Source organism: Monocercomonoides exilis (assembly GCF_001643675.1).
Source record: "Monocercomonoides exilis strain PA203 chromosome Unknown scaffold31-1199392, whole genome shotgun sequence".
Lineage (NCBI taxonomy): Eukaryota > Preaxostyla > Oxymonadida > Polymastigidae > Monocercomonoides > Monocercomonoides exilis.
The window spans coordinates 1,044,660-1,071,246 of NW_027150576.1; the positions used below are offsets into that span (position 1 = coordinate 1,044,660).

Consider the following 26,587-nt stretch of genomic DNA (forward strand, 5'->3'; position numbering starts at 1 on the left):
TGTTTTCAAAGGCTCAACATCATTAACATTTCGAATGATGGGAATATCATTGGTTGTGTTCTGAGTGATTTCTTCGAATAAACTACACTCAATGAAAACAACTTGTTCAGCTTCATTTTTTTCTCTCCCTGAACTCTTTGATATCCTCAATCCACTTGTCCCATCCACCTCAACATTCTTCATCGTCAGATTTTTGGCATTCAAGATCGTTATTGACAACATTGAATATTGTCCTCTGATAATTCAGCGATCGTTATAATAGTTATATGCGGAAGTTGTCCTAATTGTGAACATTGCAACAAAAAGGCGAGTTTTAAAAAAATACAAAATAAAATAAAGCATTCAAGAAAATACTAATAGCAAACAATCGGTTTTGATTATTATTTTGTTCATTTGAAATTGTGTGAGTCACATTTGATTCCACAAAATATAGATATTCATTCTGAGCATAAAGAAAATCTGAATAAATTCAAACTATAACAATTATCAGAATACTTGCTTATTCACAAAAAAGAATCGAAACATACCAAAAACATTCCATGAATCAGCATATGCAAGATAAACTGAAAAATGTTATCACATATTCATCGAAAATTCTCAATATTTATTTTGAAAAGATAACAGAAATATAATTTTGTGTGGTAAAATATTTTTTGAAACAAAGAGGTTTGTTACAAAAAGATAAACATCATTACAAAAGTTAAAGTGTCTTTGAAAATAATGGGAACGGAATGAATACAGTCTGTCCAAAAATAATGTCGATCATACATAATAAATAAATCTTTCTCTGAACCATATTTTCACTGTTTAAATCGTGAATAAAAAAATTTTTGTAATTCTTTATTGTGAAGAGTTTTTCCTGTTAAGCAAGCATGAATATGAATAAAATGAATTGATGTTTTCTTTTGATCTGCTTATTCATTGAATATATTTATTTTCAACTGTTAAATATTTTCTTATAACTTTTATGTTACAAAACTTTTTGTTTTCTGTTTTTGAAGGTAATTATTCTATTCTTTGTGTTATTGAATAACGAAACTTCACATTATTTCCAATTTTTTATTCATGAGTTCCATATTTCAAAAACATTAAGCATCTATTGTTAAAAACAAGTTTTGTATGTTAAAGAAAGCATTTTTTTCCTTGTTGTTCATGAGACTCTCTCTTTGATACAGATTTATCAAATATAACCAAAACATACACCTTTATATTCTTTTATTTTCATTCATCAAACACACATATCAAATACAATAATTACGAAACATGAATGAAAAATTTTATCTTAACAACTTTAATATTACTGATTTTTCTGATTACTCTATATTTTGCTTCTTAGAAAGAAACATAATCAATCATTTCAACAAATACACAATATCCATAAAGCATGTTAAACAAGCAAAGAAATGAAAAAAACATCATTGAAAAAGAAAATTCATTGGCATAGAAATTCAGTGATCGAAAATCCACTTATTCACATGGAATATTGAAAATTTTATATTTGAATAGCAAAAATCAAAAAAAGTTGTCACCTTGTTGTGCAAATCATTTAAAATAATATTTTTTGTGATACATCAACTAAGTAATAAACAAAACGATTGAAAACATGTTGAATTAATAAAACAATTAACAAATCCATTCGTTTGGACTAAAAAAAAATTGATCTTCAACAAATAATCTAAATAACGCAAATCCAAATTAGATAGGAACAATAACAATTTGCTTTCTTCCAATGCGCTTGTTTTTTTTCTTTATATTTTCTCATTGCTCTAAAATTTCAAAATGGTCAATCATGTGAAAAAGATAAATATACAGAGCGTACGAAAGCAAAATCATATGCATTCACGAATTTAATATTCACTAAATGATTATCTTTAGAGACTTCAACTAGGCATACTTCATTAACACACTGATCCTTCAAAAAGCATTCAAAGAAAAGTGTTTCATTCAATATTGGGTGAGAAATTTGAATATTATTGATGGGATGATCGACATTTTCATAAATATTCACCCAATATTGAATGGTGTGATTATTGTGTTTCATTTTTTGCTGGATTAATGTTTTTGTGACTACGTTAATGGTTAATGCACAATATGCGACCGTGAATAAAATTAACATATGTTGAAGCTATGATGATAACATGTCGTGCACATATGTTTTTTTCTTTCAACTATTTGCGGAAACTCGAAAAAAAAATATTATATTTTTTGTGATATAATTTTTCTGATCAAAAAATTTAAAAAAATTTCGATCAATTTTACAAAAATTTTAGCAATTTGTCATTGATATGCTAACAAATATTTCTAAACAAATATGAATTTAGCAATGCAACTGTTTTTTATTCGGGTTCGTATTCAGAATGCTCCGCTCCATCGCTAACTTCCATCGAATCCTCAGAAATTTCTTCGTTTTGTTCAGCTAAAACTGGCACATCTTCTTCGTCATCACCTTCTTCGTGGTCTTCCTTTTCTTCTTCAATATATTCATCCACTTTATATTGGCAAATTTCTCTCACAGTTTCAACAAATGTTGATTGTTTTCTTTTTTGAAACACAAAAGAAGAAATATAATCATCAATGAATTTCTCCTTCAGCCCTGTGCGAGGCAAATCTTTTCGAAATTGACTCCAAAGTCCCTCAATCATGTTGGTACATATTTCGCTTTCTGGGTCTTTGAAATGATATTTATGGCAGACTGTTTTGTGGCCGTAACCGAGACCTCTGAGAGATGAGTACGCTCTCCATTCATCACTGTGAATCATAGTTCCTGGTAAGATATTCGCTTGAATGATTGGCAGCAATGTATCTTTTTTCCTATTTGGGACTCTGATAATAAAAAAGCTTCCTTGTTTCCCATCCTGAGTTCTTTGAACAGCTCCAAAAAGCCAGATCTGCTTCTTCCATCTGCCTTTATGAAATTTTCTTCTGTTCAAAATTGCTTCGTCAATTTCCACAATTGTATTTTCACCTCCAATTGGCTGAAAAGATGATGCTGCGCTCTGTGCCATTGCTGCTGTTGCAACGGAATAGTAAAAACCAACTGTGTTTCTGTGCACACCAAGAAGTGAAGAAGTTTGCATGATTGAAAGCTTCATCCATTTAAAAAGGAAAATATGCATTAATTTTTTAATTCCAATTTTTTGATTTTCTATTGATAGATTTGACAGCAGGCTTATTGTTTTTTTGCATCTGAAGCATCTCCATTGCCTGGAATTTGGATTTCGTTCATTGAGAACTGTTTCCGCATGGCAATTTCTGCATTCTTTGTATCTTTGATTCAACACTTCATTTCTGAACCATTCCCATGTGTCATTTGCGTTATGAAATAATTCGTTGAAGAAGCTGATTTTGAATTTGCGATCCTCAATTTGCATTCAGAAAAAAATTGCAAAATTAATATTTTGATCGAAATTTTTGATCGATCCCATATTTTGAGTAAAATTTTTATAAATTTCATGGGTCCAATAAAAAAGTTTCCGCACAAAAGAAATACAAGCAAACCATATAAAACAGTTAATAATATTCTTATAATCATCCACACAGAAAATTGTTAACGGTCGTATATTGTGCACTTACCACGTTAATTCTGAAAATACCATTGACAAACAAAAAATTAACAGTCTGTTTTTGTGAAATTGTATATTGTCTTAATCTTTTCAGTGTGTTTCGTCCATTTAATTATTCTTTTTGATTTGAATTATACAAATATTGAATTAAATACTGGACAAGATCGTTTTCTCAATAACCACTCAAAGAGAAGATCTGATTATATTCCTCAAAAGATATCTTAACAATACAAACTCAATTGACAACCGAGAATTTCATAACTTCCTCGTTTATGCTCGGAAAAAATAATTTTTAAAACATCGGGGAAATTCAAAATTAAATTTCTCCGAGATTCTAAAAATTATTTTTTAATATTCAGTCTGCACGGAAATGAAAGTCTGATATACCAAATGAGTTTGTATTGTTTAGATGTCTTTAGAGGAATATTGTCAGATCTTCTCTTTGAGTGGTTATTGAGAAAACGATCTTGTCCACTATTTTGTGCGATGTCCGGTATTTTATGCAATATCTGTATATGAATTGTTGTCCAATTAAAACAATTGTCTCCGAAGAGCTTTTTTATTAAGCGGGGTACGGCAATAGAATGAAACATCAGCAAACTCCAAAAGGAAAGACAGTTGTCTCGAAATATTTCATAAAAGTGCATGAGTTAATATATTTCTAATAGTCAATACTTTCACATGTTTTCGAAATACATAAATGAACCAATTAATATTCACTCTTTATTTGTTGCATTTTTGTTTTTAATTCTGTGAAAGCCTGTTTTTGTATCAATAATTCGTCAAACGCAATTTCCTTGCTTTCTCTTATTTGTTGAAAAACTTTTTGTTAAAAGTTCTGAAGAAAATATGATTAATAATAATAATCAACATTTACAACTTCATTGTAAGGTTTATTTTTTTATTTGACTCATTCGTTTTGCAACAAAAGGACCTGTTTTTCATCAATATGAAAATGTTTTTTTAACTCTTGTGAAAAAGAATAACGCAAATGCATTAAAAAATTATTCTGAAAATTAGACTTGTAAAAAAATGTGTTTTTTCCTATCAAATATGTTCAAGGAATAAGTCTTATTGAAGTTATAAAAACAAATAAAAAATAACAATTTCCAATATCCTGACTTAATGATATGTTAATAAACGATAAAAAGATTTAAAATTTGTTGAACAGACTGAAAATTAAAGCCATAAATAAACATTTTCACTTCGTTCGAATTTGAATTACGCACACAAAATTAACATAATTCCATAAAAAATAATCATAAAGCTAATTGAATATTTAAAAATAAAGTGTGAAAACTTTCTAATAACATGTTTGATGAATGAGATTTGTTATTTCAAAATATGAGACGAAATAACAATTTGAACATAAAACAAATAGTAGATATGAAAACAATATTCAACATTCATTACGATTCGTTTAAACAAAAACCAGACAAATCATTTTTAAATCAGATAAAAAAACATGTTTCACAATCGTCATCAAAAATGGTACAAATGGTTCATCAACATTTATTTTTAAGAGTGGGATGATCAACATAATTTTCGGATAGATCAACATTTATTGCGGACAGACAGTAATATTTAAGTGCGATGGGATAAATTTTTGATCTGCAGAGACTTTTCAAAAATTGTGACACATAAGGAATAAAGTCAGATCTTCCTTATAAAGAAATAAAAATGAAGCTATCAAGATTTTCACCAAAGTGGAATATATAACTTGAAAGAGAAACAACAATCCAAAATAAGTTATTCGGTTCAAAGACTTTATTCTTCTCTATGTTTGTTTGTTTGGAGTAAATGTTTCTCAACAAAAGACAATTTGAAAAAAAAGAACAATTCCGTTATTTGAATCTATTTGGGCAAATTTGACAATATATTGAACACGACAAGATGACGATTTTTGTGGTTATCTCATTCGTAATGAAGATTTATAAACTTTTTTGCACAAAAAATAGCGAGGAAAATATTAGAATATAAATTTCTGTTTTTTAAATATAATGTGATTGAAGATGATGTATATAGGGTGGTTTTTTTATCCGGACATTTTTTTTTATCCGGACAAAAATTTTAATAATTTGTTTAATCAACCAACTTTTCATATTTTATTACTTGTTTTTGGTATATAAGGAAAAGTCAGAAGTTAGAAATTAAAATTAAATTACTATACCTAATCTCTGATGGGGGGGAGATGGGGGGGTTAGCTCCTCCATCTCTGATTTGTGCCTCCCCTGAGGAGATTAGGTAATAGCAAGGGGTATTACTAAGTTAGAATTTAATCGAAAAAAATTTTTTGGTTTTTTTTTCATTTCAAAAAAATTTTTTTTAAAAAATAAAAAGAATGATCATAACCAATATTTTATTTGTATGAGCGTAGTGAAACAAAGAAAAGAAAGTGGATTGGCGAAATTGAGAGATTTGATGAAATCTTTCCAGTATCGTCAAATCAAAAATCGATTAGTGCGTATTGCGACGATAATTGCTGATGGAAAATGCCGTGTTACCGACGCTGTTAATCTTAAGGAATTCTCTCGTTCATCGATCAACCGAGCCGTTACTGCTGTTGAAAATGGAAGAATCGTAGGAAAAGTTGGTCGACCAGAGCTGTTCACTACAGAAGATAAAGAAGTGATTACAGGAGTCATCAGAATAGAAAGCATGACAGGAGTGAGTTATTCTTTAACTCAAACTAAACGATTGGTTTGCATTAATATTTTTTTCTTATCTATATTTATTATTTATTATAATTAAAGATGGAATCAGTGCTAACTGATAGAAAAATTCGAAGTGGAGAAGAAGAAGAAGAAGAAGTTAAAATTTCAAAATCAACTCCGTATTCATTCGTTAAACGAAATCCAGACCTAAAGACATCCATTCCTCATAACGTTGATATTCAACGATTATCAGTATCAAACAAACAGTCTCTTCAACCTTTCTTCTCTCTTCTGCAATCACTTCATGATTCTCACAAATACTCTCCTTCTCTCATCTTCAATACCGACGAATCCTCTTTACGCCTTTCCGACACCACAAAACAACTAGCCGTTCATCCTTCAGATGTTCCAGTCGGGTTTTCCAAAACACCAATCAACATGCCAAACTCAACTCTTGTGGTTGCAGTTGCAGCTGATGGTTATTCTCTACCAAGCCTTGTTCTTTGGCCATCTAAAAAACTTCCACAAGAAATGAAGGTCTTGCTCAGCCCGCAGCTTCACGCCTGGGCAGACAATGATGGATGGATGACTGATGCACTGTTTGCTCGCTATGCTGAAGAGATACTACTGCCTGGAATTGCCCAAAGAAGAAAATTGCTGGATATGAATGAAGAAAGATGCTTGCTTCTCTTGGATTCTCATCCTTCAAGAGCACAGCCAGATCTGTGGCAAAAATTTGCAGATTCATCAATTGACGTGGTAACATTTATTCCACACAGCACTCATCTTACACAGCCACTTGACTGCGGAGTTTTTGCTGTGTTCAAAAGATGTTTCAATTCAAACTATGTTGTTCCATCTTCTTCTTCGATCGCACTCAGACGAAAAGCAGTTGCAAATGCCTTGCCACAGGCTTTGCAAACTGCATTGCTTCCTTCAACAATTCACTCTGCATTTGAAAAGAGCGGAGTGTTGACTGGGCAGTCCAATACTGTATTGGTGAAGTTGCCTGACACTCCTTCAGTTCAGCTGAAAAAAAAAACCCATCGTTTCAATTTCCATGGAAAAAATATTACCGACCAAGCATTTTTAGATGAATGGAAAGAATACAAAAAGATGAAAGATGAAAAGAATATTGATGATTCTGCTGAAGAAAAAATTGAAAAAGATTTGTTTTCTGAAGACAAGCCGAAAAAAAGAAAAATATCAAAATCCCAAATTTTAAAAGATGATGATTTTGAAGATGATAATGAACGAAGAAATACCAGAAAAATTATTAAAAGAGAATTGATGGATTATATTTACTATTGATTGTTGCGTTTTTTCGAAAATTTCAACATGCGATTTATAAAAAAATATTTTTTTTTCTATCAAAAAATAAAAATTATGTCCGGATAAAAAAATCACCCTATATATAATTTTTTTTCTAAATAAAAATAAAGTTATAAAATAAAAATATTTATTTATCTTTTATCCATTCAGAAGCATTTGCTCCATCAGAAACTTCGATGTCACTCTTTACATCATCAGATTTTTTATCAAACAAACCTGGAATTGCAAAATCATCCATATCTATAACGGATTCTCTTTGTTTTCTATTTCCTCTATTTCTTCCATTTCTTCTTTTTTTTCCAATAAACTATCATCCCAATCTCTTCTCCGAACTTATTTTTTGGAGTGTGTTTTGCAATCAAAAAGGCTGAATAATATCCCATATGTCTTTTCCTTGCTCCATGTTTGTGAGAAAACACTTTCAAATGAGACAACATTCATTCAATGGTTGATGTGAAAGTTACAGAAAGAGGATCCGCATAATGCATTTTTTGGCGCACTATCCAATAAATGCAGTCAATTATCCTCAAAGAAGAATATGCCTTCCACTCGTCGCTCATTATAGTTGTTCCCTGAAGAATGTGAAATTTGATAATAGGAATGAGAGTGATAGTGGAACGATCTGGAACAATAAAAATGCACAGCTTAATAATTACTGAAAAGTCATCCATTCTATTTATCCAAATAATAATTTATGCTTTTTTCTACTCCAACTTTTATATTTTCTCCTTCTCTGCAAACATTCATCTAACTCCACTATCTTTCCTTCACCACCCAATACAATTGGATCAGTGCTTACCAGATCAGAACAGGCATATCTTTATAAACTTCTCCAATAACCCACAACCGCATAATGCACTTATATCATCATTTGAGTATGCTTTGCTGAAAATCCGATCAACAACAGTGATGTGAAAAATCAAAACTTTCCCACTTCAATTTTGGAATTTGACAATGTTGAATTTTTGAACACTGAATTTTTTGTTCCACAGTTTCCGTAGGATCAATGGTGATAATTCTCTCTCTCTTTTTCCAGTTTCAACTCTTTTGGATGAATTCTTCACTCACGATGTTTTTCTCTTAGAATTCTGTTGTTAGACCATTTCCAAGCTCCAACTTTGTTAATAAATGCGGTTTTCTTGAAAAAAACCGAATATTTATTTCCTCTTAGAGGCTGTAATTACAGAATAATGTTTTTTTATCACACACTTTTTTCAAATGATTCACACATTTTTTGATTTTTTTCTCCGATGAATTAAACAGGTTTCCGCGCTTTGTAATATGAAAGTGATATCATTAACAGAGATAATAAACCATGTGGAATAAAAAAAAATTTTTTTAGAAATGTCCGATATATTGACATAAAAATTCTGTTTGTTATTTATTAGAAAATTTGTTGTTCAACAAAGTGAGATTTTATTTTTTTTTTCTAACTCGTTTGAACTTAATTACATCGCTGTTGAAATAAAACTTTTAAACCTTTTCTGAATTGAAAATTATTTTTATGATTCGTCAAATCCATTTCTTTAAAAATAAACGAATAAAAATATATCTATCTTTACCAAATTTGGATCAACTTTTTTTTGTCGTTTTATGGAATTAGAAAATTTTACTAGGTGATCTGAAATTATTATAATTATTGCATAATTTTTTTAAAAAGATATAACAGTGTTTCCAAATTTGAAAGAAATAACCATTATGTTTCTTTTAATTCGTTAACACATTCATTAATTTTGAAAAGCAAATCCCAAGAACCAATGTCAATTAAATGCTTTTTTCATGTTTTCCATGATGTTGACCATCTTCAAACAATTTTTAAGAATGCAAACCTTATGCAAAAATAGAAATTGAAGTATTTCTCAACGATTGAATGTTTATTTTTATGTTTTGAGAAATACTGATGATTGCTGTAATGAATCTGTGAAATTCATCGATTTCCGATTTATAAGATATTTTTGAATATTTCTAATTTTTTTTTTTTTTTCTTTTTTTTTTTTTTTTTTTTTGATATGTGTGTTTTTTTTTTTGAAATCGTATTTATTTTTAATTAAGTTTCTGTTTTGAATTTTCTATTGAATATAAACAAATGAACAATGAAAAGGCTGATAAAAAACATTTTCATTTTTAATTATGTGAATTCATATGTTTTTAAACAGTTGTGGTGATTGAAGCATTTGACAACAAAATCTCTTCCGAATGATAAACTCTTTTTGAAAAAACAACGTTCCGAAAAAAGTTATGATTTCAAAAATAATCACCCAATATCATTAAAAAAGATCAAAAATCAAAAAGAAATTAAATTATGGGTTGTTGTAATCTTTTTTCAAAAAAAATAATCATGTTGTTTTTCGAAAATATTCCAAAATATCAAACAATATAGCCTTTTCGTAATATTTGGAAGAAAAAAATATTTCTGGAAACAATTAAAATACTTTTATAATTATAAATCAAAAAAAGAAATTTATTTTTAACATTTTTCACATAGTCGAATTAATTTTAAATTTTGAATAATCTTTTTTTTTTTGAATTGAGTCATAAAAAAAATTCAAACAATTAGAAATTTTAATTATAAAGAAAAAAACAAAGGAGAAATATTTTGAATTGAAAAGATAGAATTATTTTTCAAATGAGAAAATATTCGAGAATTATAATCAAAAACAAAAATGATGAGCATTATTATTTTTCAACTTTTTTGAAAAAACAAATTGAAGGATGCCAATTTTCCGAAGCGAGATGATTACAATAATCATTCCGTTTTTCAGGAATTATTTCTGAAACATCATGATCATTGCACTCAATAAACTTTGAAATGGAACTAGGTTTAGAAACATCTTCTTTCACAACGGCCAAAAAATTCCCTTGCTCATTAAGAACACTTGAATGAATAACACATCCAACAAATTCATAAACAACAACATCATCAACAGAACTTGAAGTTAAAAAATAATTTTCAGAGGAAACCTTTGGATCAAATATGGGTGATTATTTATGAAATCATTTTATTCCATTCAAAAATTTCGGTGAAAAAATATAACTTGAATATCAATGGAAAAAAAATTGAAAAGTTAAAAGGCTTATTGAATGCATTTTAATCTTTGATTCGGAAAAACCATTTGTTATTAAAAAACAATTATCATGATTTTTCTCTGTTGAATAAAAATTTTCTTTCAAAAAAACTTACAATCTTTGAAAAATCAACAAACTGAAAAAAGATGTGATTTCAAAAATAATCTCCCATATTCTTAAATCCTCAGGTCCAAACCCTGAATCAACAAAATGAATAGAAAGAGGAGGAACAATTACAGTGAAAAAATCGCCAACGTAGAGTAAAACACTTTCCACTCTTGGAAAATACAAAAAACGAACATATTTCAAAAATTGTCTATCTTTGTGACATGATACACACTCTCCTTCTCTCTTTTCAAGCAAAAAAAGAATTACAAGTTAATAAAACTTGAAGACCAGAAACAACATCTGATCCTCTAATTGAAACAAAAAACTGATCATCCCTTTTTGAAATTATGTAATCATTTCAATGAACACACATTAAAATATTTTTTGACATGATAGAAAACATATTATTTATTTCATTAAAATTTTTAGAAAGAACTTTGAGAAGTCTTTCAAAAACAACAGACAATTCTTTTGGCTGATTCTTCCCTCCAAGATAAGTATCGTAAAATTTATTTATTTGTCCTCCTTCCCACACGTCGAAATAATGCGAAGAGATTCGAAGAATATAAAACAAACACTTATAAGTTTCTAACATGTTGTTCATTGAAGAAATGTCTATAAATTCAAGATTAAGAGAAGCCATGCATTGACAAATGGATGAAAGAGAGCACACACTGCCATTGTTTTTCAAGCCTCTTTGTGAAGAAAGAAGCATGATAACGCAGGATCTTGAATTTTCTTTAGAAGATAATGGAGAAAAAGATGATGATGAAGAATTTTCCTTTTTTATTGTTTTGTAATTTTGGATGAATAAGTCGAAGGTATTTTGCATTTCTTTGCTTCTTTTTTATTCATGTGAAATGAAGAAGTGGCTTCAAAAGAAATACAAAAATCATTGATATGATGTGTAAATGAAAAAGAATCATTTTTTTCACTTTCTTTGAACATGTTTGTGGAAATTTGAAGAGAAGGTTGTTGCTGTTGCTGTTGCTGTTGCTGTTGCTGTTGCTGTTGTGTCTGAAAATTCTGCATTGATGTGATAGATGAAGGACAAAAAGAAGAGGAAGAAGAAGAAGGAAGAGAAGAGGAAGGAATTTATAAATCAGACTGACCGGATGATGCAACCTGTTCTATTTGTGTTGTCTCAGAGTGATTTGGAGAATGTGCCTGTGTTTCTGTTGGAAATGAGCTTGTTGTTGAAGCCTAAGACGAACAAGGCAATGGGAATGAAGCATATGAAGCACTTGCATTGGAAAGCGAAGGCTGCAATTGCAACACATCTGAAGGAGCACATGCAGAAGATGGAGAATATATTGAAGATGTTGAAGACGCAAAAGAAGGCGAAGACGAAGAAAAAGAAGATAAGAAGAGTGAAAGGAAGCTAATTGAAATGAATGAGAGGATGCTGAGAGGATATAATGAGAAGAAGACTGAAATGTTAGTGTCAAAATTTTCATTTGCATTGTTTTGTTCCACTTCACAAATGATTTTGATAACTGAAGCGAATGAATTGGAATAAAGTTTGCATTTTTAATTTGTTCAAAATGAATAGTTAAATTTTTTTATTATCGAAAATAGAAATAAAATAAGTTATAAAAGAAAAACAAAAAGAAATAAGCAAACAGTTGCATGATAAAATAAAATTACGGAAAAGAAGTTTTCCAAATTCATCATCAAGCACAAAAGTTTGAAATAGCAAAATAGGCGCTCGTAATGCATTTTCCAAAATAAATATCAGCAATATATGATGCTTTCTATTTTATCAATCTTTGACGTGAACTTCGATGAGCTTTAGTCGTGCTAAACATGAAAAAAAGATAAAATTTCCAGAAAATGAAATTATTATGGAAAGCAAACAATATTTTGTAAAAGCCAATATATTAAAAATAGTTCAATTAATCACTCGTCATAATTTGCAGAACTTATGAAGAAACAAACATGAAAATGCAAAAACAAAAATCAAAAGATCTTTTCAAAAAATAATTTTTAATAGAAAAAAAGCAAATGTTTCTTCAATTGTTTCAAATAATCTATTTCTTTTTTTTGTTGTTGAATGGAAGAAAGAAGAGATTTTGAATAAAAATCAGAATTTGATTGATTAACAGAAGTTGAAAGAAAAGTTAAATGAGAATTTAAATGAGGAAGAGAAAGATAAGGAGAAGGAAAAAAAGAAAGAGAAATTGGAGTTTGAATTGAAGGAGAAGAAGAAGAAGATAAATGTGACGGAAAAGGTGAAATGGAATAAATGTGTGAAGACGGTGAAGTTTTTGGGCGTAGGTGGAAATTGAACCACTTTCAGTTTGAATTTTTTCAAAATTTGAATATCATAGCGTTAATCTACATAGTTTAACTTAGCGATTCAAGGAGGGAAATTGCGAAATTCGATCATGAAAATTCACTCGATTTTTATTATTGATCATAAATCCCATAATTTATTTTTTCATTTTTGATCAAAAACATTATTTGAATGAATATTTTTGAGAATGTCAAAATTTGTTTTATCAAATAAATAAAGTTTGTGGAAACGCAAGTTATATTGCAATCATTTGTTATGATGCAAATACAACAATACGAGTTGTGTTGCTGTGCTGATCTGGATTATAAGAAGAGAATTACATGATTTTTATGTTGACAAACAACACAAGGCTAAAACTAATTTTTTCGATAAAGGAACGAATATTTTGTCGACAATCACAATTGTAGTGGAAATGGTAGTGGGATGATGATGCATCCAGCAGTTGAATTTTACAATTTCTCTATCATTTCTGTGGACTTCACAGGCTGCAAAGCAAATTCTGGAGGATATTATGTGTTTGTGAATGGGAGCAATTCTGCAAGCTGGAAAAGAAACTCCTCAACGCTGGATGTGCAATATGATAATAAAAATTTCAACGAGTTGGTGGGATATGATCGGAGTGACACAACAATGGGGCTATTCCCATTGAATGTGTATTTGGACAGATATCCGAATGCAGCACATGTGGGGAAGGAGGTGAATGGGCTGGGTGGATACGACTCGTGGTTCTGTGGGTTTGACTATTATCCGTGTGCCACCATCACCCATGCAGCTCAGGTGAAGTATCCAGACATTAACAAAAAGATCGAATTGGATTCAGGATATGAGCTTGCTGAGGCAGTTGGAATGACAGATGGTCGTGAATGGGAGATATCATGTGAGACAAAAGGGATGGAAGTTGGGGTGAAAGCACCAGAGAATTTTGAGTCATCTTGTCTGATTGAGGCGTTGAGCAAATTTTCAATGAGAAACATCAAGTTGTGTATCACATCAGCTCAGTCTGGTGCATCATCATCATCTCTGATCACATCCAACTCCACACTCCTCACACTCACTGACTGTTCTGTTGTTTGTTCATCTGACAATTCAATTTGATATTGTTTTGTGAATGTGATTTGGGTGAAAGTGATAGTGGAACGATTATAAATAAAAGAGACCTTGACATTTGGAGAACATTTACCGATTGAGTTTACTGAAAGTGTCGATGTTGTGAACATAAAAGGATGCAATGTTGCAAGCATTAAGAAGAGAAACGGAAATGGATGATGGGTGAGTGGAGTGGTTGGAGCAGAGAGAGAAGATGTGAAGAATGGGATAATTGTGATTGAGTCGTGTGTTGTGAAGGGGTGCAGGTGTGCTTGTGGATAAGGAGGAGGGATAAGTGTTGTTGTGAAGGGGGAAGGGAGTGTTGTTGTGAATGGGAGTTGAGTGATTGATTGGAGTGACGCGAAGGGTCCAAGGGAGAGTTCAGGTGGAAGAGAAGGAAGAAGGGGAGGGATGATGATTGTGATGGAGAGCAGGGATGGTTCAATGAAAATGGAATCTGGAAAAGACTATTTGTTTGGAGAGAATAACAAAGCTGAATATGGGAAGGATGTGTTTGTAGGTTGTGGGAGTGGTGTGTTGCTGGAGTCGAAAGTGAATGGGAGTTCATTTTCATTTTTTGATTTTCGTGAGATTCCCTCTGATGTTGTGAAGTTGTGTGGGAGTGAGGATGGGAGAGAAGGGGAAGTGATTCCGCTGTTTGTATATTTGTGTTCAATTGGCTCGAAGTTGAGAGTTGATGGGAGTGGAGAGAGTGTATTGGATTACAGTTATTGTGGGATTAAGGAGTTTGGGTGTTTGGCAGTTGATTATTGTGCGAACTCAAAATTGAGTGAAAGATCAAAAGAAATAGAGATTGTCTCATCTTCTTCAACAAATGATGAAATTGAATTATCTTTATTTGATGTGAATATTTCAGGCAGAATAGAATTATCATCAGAGGAGGAGAGGATACAGGTGAATGTTAGTGATGAAGGATCAGCCACACAAGATTGGCTTGTTGGATGTTCGAGTTCAGTGACTATGAGCAGACTTTCATATATTGTGAAAGATCAGTTGAATTCAAGGAGAAATGCATTCATCCATTCAACATCAACACTCAGTATGACGAACTGTTCAGTCTCATTTGAAAGTGGGGCATTGACTGATGGAATGATGGGATACAGTATCATTGACATGGCAGGAGGGAATCTGATTATTGATGGATTTGTGATGGAAAGTGGAGTGACACTGACAATGAATGGGAAATCACCAATAACGATGACAAGTGGAGTTCAATTGGAATTGAAGAACAGCAGAGTGAGTGGAGTTGAGGTGGAAGTTGCAGGTGGAAATGGAGGAGGGGGATGTTTGAACGTTGGGATGAATGAAGAAGGAAATGTGAAAATTGAAGAAAGCAATTTTTCATCAAGATGCTCAGGTGGAAGTGGAATGAAAGGAGGAGGGATGACGATATCAATTAGAAGTGGAGGAACATTGAGGGTGAAAGGAGTGAATTTGTCAGGATGTGAAGCGCCATCAGAGGATGTTGAGAATGGAGGGAGAGGAATGGGAGGAGGGATGTTTGCTGAATTTGTCAATCAAATGGGAACATTTTCATTGGAGAGCATGGAATTTGAAGGATGTGAGGCATGGAAAGGGAATAACATGTTTGTTTCAGGATGGGAACTGAGTGAGATTGTGAATGAGGATCATTTCAAATGGGATATGAATTCAGAGGAGTTGATATCGTCTGATGAGTTGTGTGGATGGGAGAGGAAGATGACAGGAGATGAGGGATATGTGATTCCATTGGTTGTGTATTTGTGGAACAACTGGAGTGGGAATGGGTTTGTTTCAGGAATAGAAGGAGGAGACTTCAGCGGGTGCGGGTTTTCTGAAACACCGTGTTCATCGATTGATCACTTGGTTTCTCTGAAATATGGCTCACTTGTAGAAGGCGAAACACACATCAGGATTGTGGAATCGGGGTTGCTGAGCTATTCCATATCATTCTTGTCTTTGTTGCAAACTTCACCAGATTCAGATTCACCAAAAGTGGTGATTGAAGGAACAAAGAAAGGGACAGGTGTGACAATTACTGATGAAGATGATAATGATTAGGATGGTGGATCAATGATATCGTCGAATGTGAGTCCGTCGTTCTTCAATTTATCATTCACTAAACCCAGCATAACCACCAATCATGAAGTATTCAATGATTCTTCTGGAACAAATACACTCTTATCTGTTTCAGATTGTTCATTTGGATCATTGACAGGGCTGACAGAGGCATTTGGATATTGCATGATGAGAGTGAATGGAGTTAGCGGTCTGATCGAGAAATGAACAATGAATTTGATTTCTGATTTGAAAGGATTCATCAGTTTCAGCCGAAGTGTCAATCAGGTGATTGTTCAGAAAGTGAACATTTCATTAACCACTGTGACAGATGGAAGTCTGATTTCTATGATTGAAGAGGAAAACCAGATGAACGGAGGTGAGAGCACCCATTTGAATGGGAATAGACAAGTTCTGAGGGATGTTGGGTGTTCATTTGCGAACATCACGAATGAAGGGATTGGAGCGAGTGTCATTGATGTGGGATCATTTGAGAATGGAGTGGAGTGCGTGGTGGATGAGTGTTCGATGTCGAGTTGCAAGAGTGGTTTGAGTGATGAAGGAGGGGGGATGAGAGTGGTGCTGAAGAGTGGGGAGTCAGTGTTGAAAGTGAATGGGAGCTCGTTTTCGATGTGCAAGTGCTCGAGTGGGACAGGGTGTGGAGGAGGGCTGTTTATTGATGGGTCAGACCCACATGCGAATATTGGAAATGAAAGTCAGATTCCACCTCTGATTTTGAAGATTGTGAACATGCTGTTTGAGATAAATGAGGCACGTGTGGCGAAAGACATATATGTCAGATGCCACTAGATTGAGCACCAGATCAACGAAACATTGTTTGCGCTGAACTACAACCAGGAATCATTTGGCACAAATAACTCCATCTGTGAGAGGAATGCAATCAATGAGATTGAAGTTGATCTGATTCCGTGATCACATTCTATTATTCGGCACAGGTGTTTGTGAGTGGGAGAGGGAGTGATGGGAGGGGACGTGGATTACAGAGCAACCCTTGTTCCAGCATCAACTGTGGGATTGAGCACATCCAGGAAGGAGTAATGAATGCGATTCTGATTAATGGGGAAGAGTTTGAGACAGAAGAACTTGTGATTGGAGATCTGAATGTGAATCCATTCAAAAAGTCTCAGGCGATTGTGAATCTGAAATCGGAAATAGCGAAATCAGCAGAGAAGGATCGCATCATGTGGTTTATAAATGAAAGCGCTGTGGAGAGGTGCTCATTCGAGTTTGAAGATACGTTTGAGGCTTCTCGCAACTGCATAATGAAAGAAAAGAACGGGTCAATGGAGATCCAAAAATGCGAGTTCAACTCATCAGCAACAGCAGAAGACATGAAGCTGAACAGTTCGGTTGTGAGCGTGGAATGCAGAGAGCTGAAAATCTCAGAAACAACATTCAAAGATATTTATTCATCAAGATTGGTGCTTTCATTCCATGAAGAATCGAATGTGATTATTGATGAAACAAGAATATCGAATATCAAATGTGAGGGAGATGTTGTGAGTGTTGGAGGGAAAGCGAAAGTGGAGATGAAAAAGATGAAAGTTGAGAATGTGACTCTGTTGTTGGAGGGGTGTGTGATTGGGATGGAAGATGCTGAACAAGAGGAAAGATTGTGCATGTTATTTGATAAAAACAGTTTTTCTTTTCTTGACGTTATTGTGGTGATGAATAAAAACGAAACCGTCTTCAAGGATGAAGTCAATTTTTAAGTAAAGTGGAATAAAGAAATATCAGATAAATTTACACGGTGCACTTTGATTGTTACTGTTTTTTCATCTTCATTATTATTGCAATGTTGGACAGATCATCATATTATTGTCAAAGTCAAACAATCTGTTGATTATTCAGCGTGATGTGATAAATGTTATTTGATAAGAAAAGAATGGAAAAAGAAAATTACAAAGTTATCGGCTTTGTTGTTGTGCTAATGCTTTTTGACTTCAGCAAGCTTCGAAGCATTCGCCTTTGAGTCAACTGTCTTAATTGTCTCAAATTAATATTTTGTTTTTATTTTATTGTTTTCAATCGATGCTCAATAAAGAATTCTGTGTTTTCTTTGCACATGTGAATTCCATATGTTTCAATGTTCGCAAGAGATAATTTCTTTGTTGTGTATATTATTCTTCGTTTCTTTCTGAGTGAATTTTTTTCATCATCTTCATCTTCTTCTTCTTTGTCTTCCTTTTTCTTATCCTCTTCTTCCTCCTCCTCTTCATCTCTCTCCTCTTCATCATCTTCATTTTCAACGTTGTCTCTCAAGTTTTCAAGGTTGGACGCATTTGTTGGATCAAAACTTGAATCATCATTCATTGTTTCACTTTTTTGTCAGTTTCATCAATTCTTTTCCGTTTTTGTTTTTTGCACATCGTTTCTAAATCAGATGCATCGAACAATTCGATTGGAATTTCCTATTTTTGTGTTATTTCCTTTTTCTTTTCACACAATTCTTATCATTTGTCTTTTTCTTCATTTAGGAGTTAGGATTTTCTGCATATATAATTCTCATATGTGTAAATGAACGCCTGTAATTCTCTTGTGTTGATTTTGGAGAGGACACTCATCATTTTCTGAAGATCATTAAAATTAATGAACATATTAACATATGCATATACGTATTCTTCTTTTATTTGATATGTATTTCCTCTTCTTTGTATGTGTGCTTTCACATGCGACCACATTCATTCAATTGTTTGTGTGGAAATTTTTCTGTTTGTTTTATTCACAAAGTTTGTTGAGTGGTTTACGCTTTGAAGTTTGGAACTTTTTTTTTCTAAAATGTTGTAAGCAGACCACATGTCTGAATTAACAGTTGCTGATTTGTCTATGTTTCTTTCTAAAAAATTTAATAGTGACTGTTCAATTATATTTGGAAGAAACTCAAGTTTCAGTTTCTGTTTCTGTCCTTCTGTTTTTCTTTCTATTTTGCACCAACGCCATTGTTGTTCCTTTTCTCTTCCCACATTATTTTTGCTTTTTGAAATAAGTGTTTCATCCATTTCTATTGTTTTGTTGATGCCTATTTTGTCTGAGCAATTCAGTTCAAAATAGGCACAAATTCTTCTCATCAATTGATAGAATTTACAATTGTTTTATTTGATAAATCTGTTTCTTTTGTCGTTTCTTTTATCTCGTGCCGATACCAGTAATGGTACAACAAGCACATTGAAGAAAATGGTGATATTTTGTGTGCATTAAATATTGTTTTTTTATTCCAAAAATATTCCTTTTTGCATTTTTGCATCTAAATGAAAAATTGCTTTTTTTATAACTCCATTTTTCAAGTTTCATATTGACCCCGCACTTATAACATTTAATATTTTTGTTAAAAATTCCATATTCTTCAAACAGTGAAAGGGAATACTCTTCGCTCACTGATTAATTAATTAGAAACTGTGTGAATGTTGGAAATTTGTTCTTTTCTGATTCCTCTTGCATGGATTTGATGAGTATTCTAAATTTTTTAAAGTTCAAATTAGATTATTTCATAATGTTTTTGATCAAAAATGAAAAAATAAATTATGGGATTTATGATCAATAATAAAAATCGAGTGAATTTTCATGATCGAATTTCGCAATTTCCCTCCTTGAATCGCTAAGTTAAACTATGTAGATTAACGCTATGATATTCAAATTTTGAAAAAATTCAAACTGAAAGTGGTTCAATTTCCACCTATAGTTAGTGTTTATAATGGTGGACACTTTCAATAACTGTAGACAGTGGCATTATCTCAGCAACCGTTGATAGTTGCATTTCGATAAAAAACTCAACTACTCCATCATTCAATATGAACTTCAAAGTCATTCAAAAATGAAACAACTTGCTCTGCAGAATTTTGAAAAAAAACATTTTTAATTTTCGGAGAAACCCAAAGAAATTAAATTCTCAAATTTTCTCCGAAAATTAAAAATTGTTTTTATATAATTTCATTATATTGGTTTTGTGATTAAAACTATTCATATTAGTTCATAAGCATTGAGGGAATAGTTGGGTTTATTGATGAAATGCAACAATCAACGGTTGCTGAGATAATGCCACTGTCCACATTTATTGAAAGTATCCACCATTATTAACACTAACTATATTTGATAAAAGTGTTGAAAAACTTCATCGCACCATTCCATTTCATCTTCAGCACAACAAAATGCAATTTTTTCACCAATTAGTATTTATTTCAAATTTTTGACCAACATTGAAATGCTGACTTGTCCTGACTGTCATGACCGTCATGACCGTCACTAACAATCAAAAATTCCTATTTTGCCTTTTCGTCAGTTTCCAAATGCAATTTTTTCATTGATTAAAAGCTAGAAAAAAAGTGTTTTGTTTTTCTTGTATAAATAATAAATTTAAAAATGAAACTTAATGAATTATTTGGTTTTTTTCCTTTCACAAAAAATTAAAACTTAAATAAATCACTGACGTGAATATTTTTGTTGAGTCCGTCATAATTGAAATTTCTTGTGGCAATGGTCATTACGTCACACAGGCTTATGTGAATCTCTTCACTTCTTTAAATTTATTTTATTTATAAAGTTTTGTTAAATCATAATTTATTAATATCGAAAAAAAATAAGTTTCAAATGGACTGACGAATGAATTCGTTTGCAAGGTTGACGAAGAATTTTCACACATATTTTTGAAAAGCAAACGTGAATGAGCAAAAAAGATCAAAGAATAAAATTTTTTTGTAAAAAATGTCATCCCATTAACAATTATTTTCTATACCAAATCTTTTTTGTTGTAATTTTTTTTTTCTTCTTTTTCATTCAGATTTCTTCAAATGAATAGAAAAACATGTGAAGAAGAATTTGCAAAAAAGCATAGCGAAAAGGTCGGAATTTCGTGAAATTAAAGGAATTTTTAAGTCTTATTTTTAAACTTTTTTGATTCAAGGATGTTGTAAAATTTTTGGTTGATTTATCATTAATAATTGAAGAATCACATAAAAAAGGAAGATATATCGGAAATTTGAATCCAGCATTAGTTCAAATTGACGAAAACAAAATGTTTCACATTGGTTTGATGATAATGATGTTCTTTTTTCGAAATTTTCAACATTATGAGTCTTGCAAATTATTTCCAACAGGAAATTCAACATTTTCATCAGAATTTTATCAGCACCCAAGCAAGGATTTAATGTTTCCAAGGTTTGAAAGATTTATCTTTTTGGTACATGTGACTCCTTTTTGTAATATATTATTCGATGATATTTTCTTTCTTTATTTTTTTATGAAAGAAATTATATTGCTCCAGAGCTCTTTGAACGCTACCAGTTTGAGAATTTCACAGATTTATTTTGTAAAAATATTTCGGAATAACCAATTTAGTTTATCATCAGCGACAGATATTTGGTCACTTGGAGTTTTGACGTATCAATATGCAATTGGAAAGCATCCGTTCACAGGAACTGGAGTTCGTCCAACAAATTATCCTCAAAGCATTGATAATGTATTTGTTACGTCTCTTGGAATGTGGCATTTTAACAATAAGCTTTCTGCTCTTGTGCAAAAGATGATTTCACCTGTGTGACTTCAATGCATTTATTATTTTGAGGTTAAGCTTTGAAATGTCTTGAAAACATTTATTTATATTATTATTATCTTGATGTTCGTTCCAATTTTTAAAAATTTTTTATTTTTTTATTTGAAAATTCATAATAATTCAATTGCTTGGAGCAGGATCCGAAATGCAGACCAACCCTTGCACAGATATTAAAGAATGATTTTCTTCAGGAAGAAGTCGAATACGAAAGGGCTTTATACGCTTCTCTGGAAAGTAATTCACAAATCTCTGATTCAGACTTTGGTATTTCTTCTTCTTCTTCTTCTTCTTCTCCTTCTTCTTCTTCTTCTTCTTCTTCTTCTTCTTCTTCTTCTTCTTCTTCTCCAACAAGCCAAGCAATCTCTTCATCACTTCATTCTGAACGCCAAACTGATTTCGTTCCTTCTTCCTCTTTCTCTTCGACCACTCAATTTTCAGCTTCTCCTCCTTTTCTGTCTTCTTCTCCTTCTTCTTCTTCTGCGAGCCCTTCAACTCCTCATCCATATGCTCCTCACATAGATCATCATAGTTATCCTTCTATTTCTTCTTCTTCCTCTTCCTCTTCTTTCTCTTCTTCTCCATCTTCTTTTTCTTTTTCTTCCTCCTCCTCCTCACTCTCCATCCCCTTCTACCCTGTCCCCCGCCTCCTCCCTCCTTCCCAGCTCGCCTGTCTTTCTCTGCCCCTCCCATTTCGAGGCATAGCAAACCCCGGAATGCTCTGCTACGCCGTCGCCCCTCTCACCCTGCTCGCCCTCCACCGCCAGTTCCGCTACACCCTCATCGCCTACAAGGGAGAAAGTTGTGCTGGCTACACGCCGCGCAATCTGGTGACTGAGTCCAACAGAAGCAGCAGCAGCATCATGGCCTACTCATCTGAATGGGGCATGGACGAAGGAGAAGCACAGCGGCTGAAGGAGAGGGTGAAGACGCTGAGCGAAGGGGAGAAATGGCGATTTGCACATGTGTGGAACGTGGTGAGGGAGCTGATGAAAGAGATGAACTACCGCAGAGAAAGACGGCCAGTGACGCTGGAGAGGCTGATGGAGGTGTTTACTGACGGAGCAGGAGAGAGAATGCGAGTGGGGCTGCAGGGTGATGTGTTTGAGTTTGTGCTGGAGCTGTTTGGGCAGCTGGAGATGTTCTTTGACATGCAAAGAGCGCCGAACGTGGTGCGGAAGCTGTTTGGCGGGCGGATGCTGAACGAGGTGATGTGCGAGCGAGGGCACGTGACAAGAAACGTGGAGCCGTTCTACTTGCTGGAGACAGAAGTGGCTGGGTTTGACTCGCTCATCCCGTCGCTGCATGCGATGATGCGGGGCTCGTTCACAGACGACTACGTGTGTGAGGAGTGCTTGAGAGAAGAGGAGGAGAAGACAGAGAAGGAGAAGATGGAGAAGGAGAAAGAAAGAAGCAGAGCATCAACTGGATTTCAATATTTGTCGCAGACACAGCTGCAGGCAAAGCCACGAAATCCTGTTTATCCTTCTTCTTCTTACCTTTCTTCTTCAAATTCTTCTTCTTCTTCTTCTCCGTTTGGTTTCTCTCCTTCCTTCACTTCGTTGCACACCAGGAATCCTTCTTTGTCTCTGCAAAACTCGCTTTCTTCCTCTCGTTTCGGAGCAAAGACGATGTGGATGACACAAAGAGAGCAGGAAAAACACTCAGAAACACTCAAAAAAAGCATGTATAATATGAACAGCAGCATCAGAAGCAGCATGGGAAGAGGAGGAGGAGGAGGAGGAGGAAGTGGAGGTTTCATTGGGGATGTTGGTACAGCCCCAATCCGCTCTCCCTCGCGAGTCATCCACAGAAGCAGCCTGAGGGACCTTCCAAACACGCTTTTCGTTCATCTGCGGCGCTTCGACATCGACCAGAGCACGTTCCAGAGAAAGAAAGTGAACTCGTTCTTCCGCTTCCCCATCGACGAGGAGCTGGACATGTCGCCGCTGATGGAGGAGTCGAGGGAGCATTCAGAGAGAGGGAAGTCTCAAAGGGAGATTTTTGAGGGGGCAGCGGAAGCGATTCGGAAGCAGCTGCCGATGCCGCCTGCGCCGGCGGGCGGGTTTGCGAATCTTTTGAGGCCGAGCTCGTTCACACGGTACAGTCTGGCGGGTGTGATATGCCACAGTGGGAGCATTGAGGCTGGGCATTACTATACGTTTGTGAGGGTGAGGGAGAAGGAGAAAGAAGGGAGAGGAGAAAGAGGAGGAGGAGAAGGAAAGGAAAGCTGGGTGCTGATAAATGATCATATGGCCAGCCGGGTGAGGGGAAAAGAAGAACTCGAAGATCAGTTTTTTGGAGGCCCAGCATCGATGAGCAAGACGGTGGAGGCGCTGGCGAGGGAGATTGAGATGGAGAGTGAAAGAGAAGGAGAAGGAAAAGAAGGAGAAAGAGAAAGAAAAGAAGGAGAAGGAAGAAGAAGGCTGAGAGAAGAGCTGGCTGGGGAGAAGCCGTACAGCGCAGTCATTGCGATGTACCAGCGGGTGCTGCCAGAGAACGAGTGGGTGGAAGAAGAGCAAGAGAAAGAGAAGGAGGTGTGGGAGAGGAGGTTTGAAGAGTATCGGAAGTATATGGAGAGAGGGAGAAGATACGAAGCAGACATGTTGCTGAAAGAGCTGCCTTTTCCGCCTTCGTTCCCGTTTTTGAAGCTGGATGACAAGAGAATTAAGAAAGAGGATGAGAAATTGGATGAGTGAGAAGGGGGAAGGAGAAGAGGAGAGGAGGAGAAGAAGAAGAAGAAGAAGAAGAAGAGGAGGAGGAAGAGGAAGAGGAAGAAGAAGATTTGGTTATAACCAATTTTTAGGTGAAAACTTTTTAAATGGTTTTTCATTAATTTCTTTGAAAGAAAGATTATATATAATTATAAGGGAAATGAAAAGAAAATTGGATGAAGAAGAAAGAAAGGAAAGGAAAGGAAAGGAAGTTAAAGAAAGAAGAAAGAAGAAAGAAGAAAGAAAAAGAAGAAGAAGAAGAAGAAGAAGAAGAAATATTTATTTTAAGTTAAAGGAGCAGAAATGCATATGTGAAGAAATTATTGTCAAGACTGACGAAGATAATACTGGAAAGAAAGGATGATTGTGAATATTAGAATGATTTTATTTTATTTTTTATTTAATTTTTTATTTATTTTATTTATTTTATTTTATATTTTGTAAAAGAAAATGGTGATCAATGTTTGTTTTCATATGGCGGATTGAGGAATTTTGGGCTTTTTTTATTGTTCATTTTATTTTTTTTAGTAATATATTTGTGGAGAAATGTAAAGAGCCTGAAAAATAATTTTTTTGGAAATGAAGAAAGAAAAGAATGAGAATTAGAAAAAGAAAAAGTGAAAGAAAAGAATAAGAATAAGAATAAGATTCGAAATGAAAATGCCATATCCAATTTATGAAAGACATTTCATAAAGAAGAATACAGTATTAATTGAAGAACAGCTAAAGAACAATAAAAAGGAAAAGTGATTTAAGAAAAGCTTTTGGATGCATATTATAAAAGTCTTGTGAATGCAATTCAAACAATCAACTAACTTGAAGGAGAACAAGAATTGGCTTTGGTGGAAAGGAAAGAAACAATTTATTTTAAGATTATAGGTTTTTGATTTTTATTATTTGAAATTTATTTTGAAGAAATTGCATGTTTTTCAACTTTTTAAGCTGATTAATAATTGTTCACTAAATAACTGAACATAACTTTTTTATAATGAAAGCTTTTTTCATTTCATTTTTTTCATTTGTGGTTTGAAGTTTCAATTTTTTCAAATCAAAATTTCCATTATTGCATTTCATTTTTCGATTATTGAAAGAACAACTATTAAAATCATGGAAGTTCGAGCATATATATCACAACAAGAAGAAGGTGGAGAACATAAAGAAACAGAACTTTTTCTTATGAAAGGTTTGAGATTTTTCTATAAATTCAAAAGTATTCAAGAATTGTTAACTTTCTTTTTTTAACTAAGTTGAACAGGGATCGAATTATATGGAATCTTCTTCAAAGGTTAAGGAAATTAAAAAAGAAGTGGATGAAAAACTTACGGAGTATTTGGAACAAAATTCTGTAAAGGAGAAGGAAGAAAAAGAAACTGAAAAAAAACAAAAACTCGGAACACCTAAAGGAATTGCTTGATAAAACTCAAAAACACTATTTTGCACCTGCATTTTGCATAAAGTATTTTTTTGGAATTTCTTTCTTTCAGAGAAGAATTAGAGTATTTTATTCAATTATAACTTCATTCATTATTTACATGAATCTTTTGTGATTTTTTCGAGTCAAACTTGATCCGCGAAGCAAAGCTGTTGAATTTAATAATATTTTAAAATTAAATGCTGGTTAATTTTTTTCATTGAAAATGTGAAGTGGTTTTAAAAACAAATGAAATTTGAATGCTCTTACAATCAAATTAAAATGGCTTAAAGGCAGATGAATGAACAAGCGAATATCGAATTTTCTTCGAGAAACTGCTGAGCAAACAAATTATTAAAGGAAGACTTTCGAAGTTAAAAGGAAAAAATGAAAATCATTTTCATTCTCTATTTTATTTCATTCTATCAAAATGAAATGAAATAAAAATAAAAAATCAAATAAATGTTCAAATGATAATTTTCGATTTTGAGAAATGTTACAAATTGAAAAATAAACATTTGAGTAATAAAAATAAATAACATCTCATTTTCTCAAATATTTTCATTATTAGCTGATAATTAAACAGTCAATCCAATTTATATTTTCAATTGAAAAAAACTACAAATAACAGTTTGTGGATAAAAGCAATAATCAAAAATACAAAAATTGAAATTTAGAGAAACAAAATGAAAAGCGTCTCACTTCATCAAACATACACAAAATAATCAGAAATATC

General features: G+C 33.0%; 6 protein-coding genes across 6 annotated transcripts; 5 read left to right on the forward strand and 1 right to left on the reverse strand.

The window, feature by feature from the left end:
- Positions 1-2,336: 2,336 nt before the first annotated feature.
- On the reverse strand, positions 2,337-3,077 carry MONOS_15201 (putative Uncharacterized transposase-like protein; the record flags this gene model as incomplete). The annotated part of the gene is made up of 1 exon (XM_067868066.1): positions 2,337-3,077. One exon carries the CDS (start codon positions 3,075-3,077, stop codon positions 2,337-2,339), a length of 741 nt encoding a protein of 246 aa, XP_067724999.1.
- Positions 3,078-5,930: 2,853 nt separating this feature from the next.
- On the forward strand, positions 5,931-7,528 carry MONOS_16614 (putative DDE superfamily endonuclease; the record flags this gene model as incomplete). The annotated part of the gene is made up of 2 exons (XM_067869508.1): positions 5,931-6,263; positions 6,317-7,528. 2 exons carry the CDS (start codon positions 5,931-5,933, stop codon positions 7,526-7,528), a joined length of 1,545 nt encoding a protein of 514 aa, XP_067725000.1.
- A 5,917-nt stretch (positions 7,529-13,445) lies between these two features.
- On the forward strand, positions 13,446-14,114 carry MONOS_6349 (uncharacterized protein; the record flags this gene model as incomplete). Its single annotated transcript, XM_067876574.1, has 1 exon — positions 13,446-14,114. One exon carries the CDS (start codon positions 13,446-13,448, stop codon positions 14,112-14,114), a length of 669 nt encoding a protein of 222 aa, XP_067725001.1.
- Positions 14,115-14,555: 441 nt separating this feature from the next.
- On the forward strand, positions 14,556-17,896 carry MONOS_6350 (uncharacterized protein; the record flags this gene model as incomplete). Its single annotated transcript, XM_067876576.1, has 4 exons — positions 14,556-16,131; positions 16,300-16,374; positions 16,420-16,958; positions 17,120-17,896. 4 exons carry the CDS (start codon positions 14,556-14,558, stop codon positions 17,894-17,896), a joined length of 2,967 nt encoding a protein of 988 aa, XP_067725002.1.
- Positions 17,897-20,933: 3,037 nt separating this feature from the next.
- MONOS_6351 (putative Protein kinase domain) lies at positions 20,934-24,693 on the forward strand. Its single transcript, XM_067876577.1, has 6 exons — positions 20,934-21,019; positions 21,082-21,205; positions 21,275-21,335; positions 21,425-21,460; positions 21,516-21,711; positions 21,867-24,693. The coding sequence occupies exons 1-6, from the start codon at positions 20,969-20,971 to the stop codon at positions 24,423-24,425; spliced, it is 3,027 nt and encodes a 1,008-aa protein (XP_067725003.1). The 5' UTR covers positions 20,934-20,968; the 3' UTR covers positions 24,426-24,693.
- Positions 24,694-25,547: 854 nt separating this feature from the next.
- On the forward strand, positions 25,548-25,854 carry MONOS_6352 (uncharacterized protein; the record flags this gene model as incomplete). The annotated part of the gene is made up of 2 exons (XM_067876578.1): positions 25,548-25,623; positions 25,688-25,854. 2 exons carry the CDS (start codon positions 25,548-25,550, stop codon positions 25,852-25,854), a joined length of 243 nt encoding a protein of 80 aa, XP_067725004.1.
- Between the last annotated feature and the right edge of the window lie 733 nt (positions 25,855-26,587).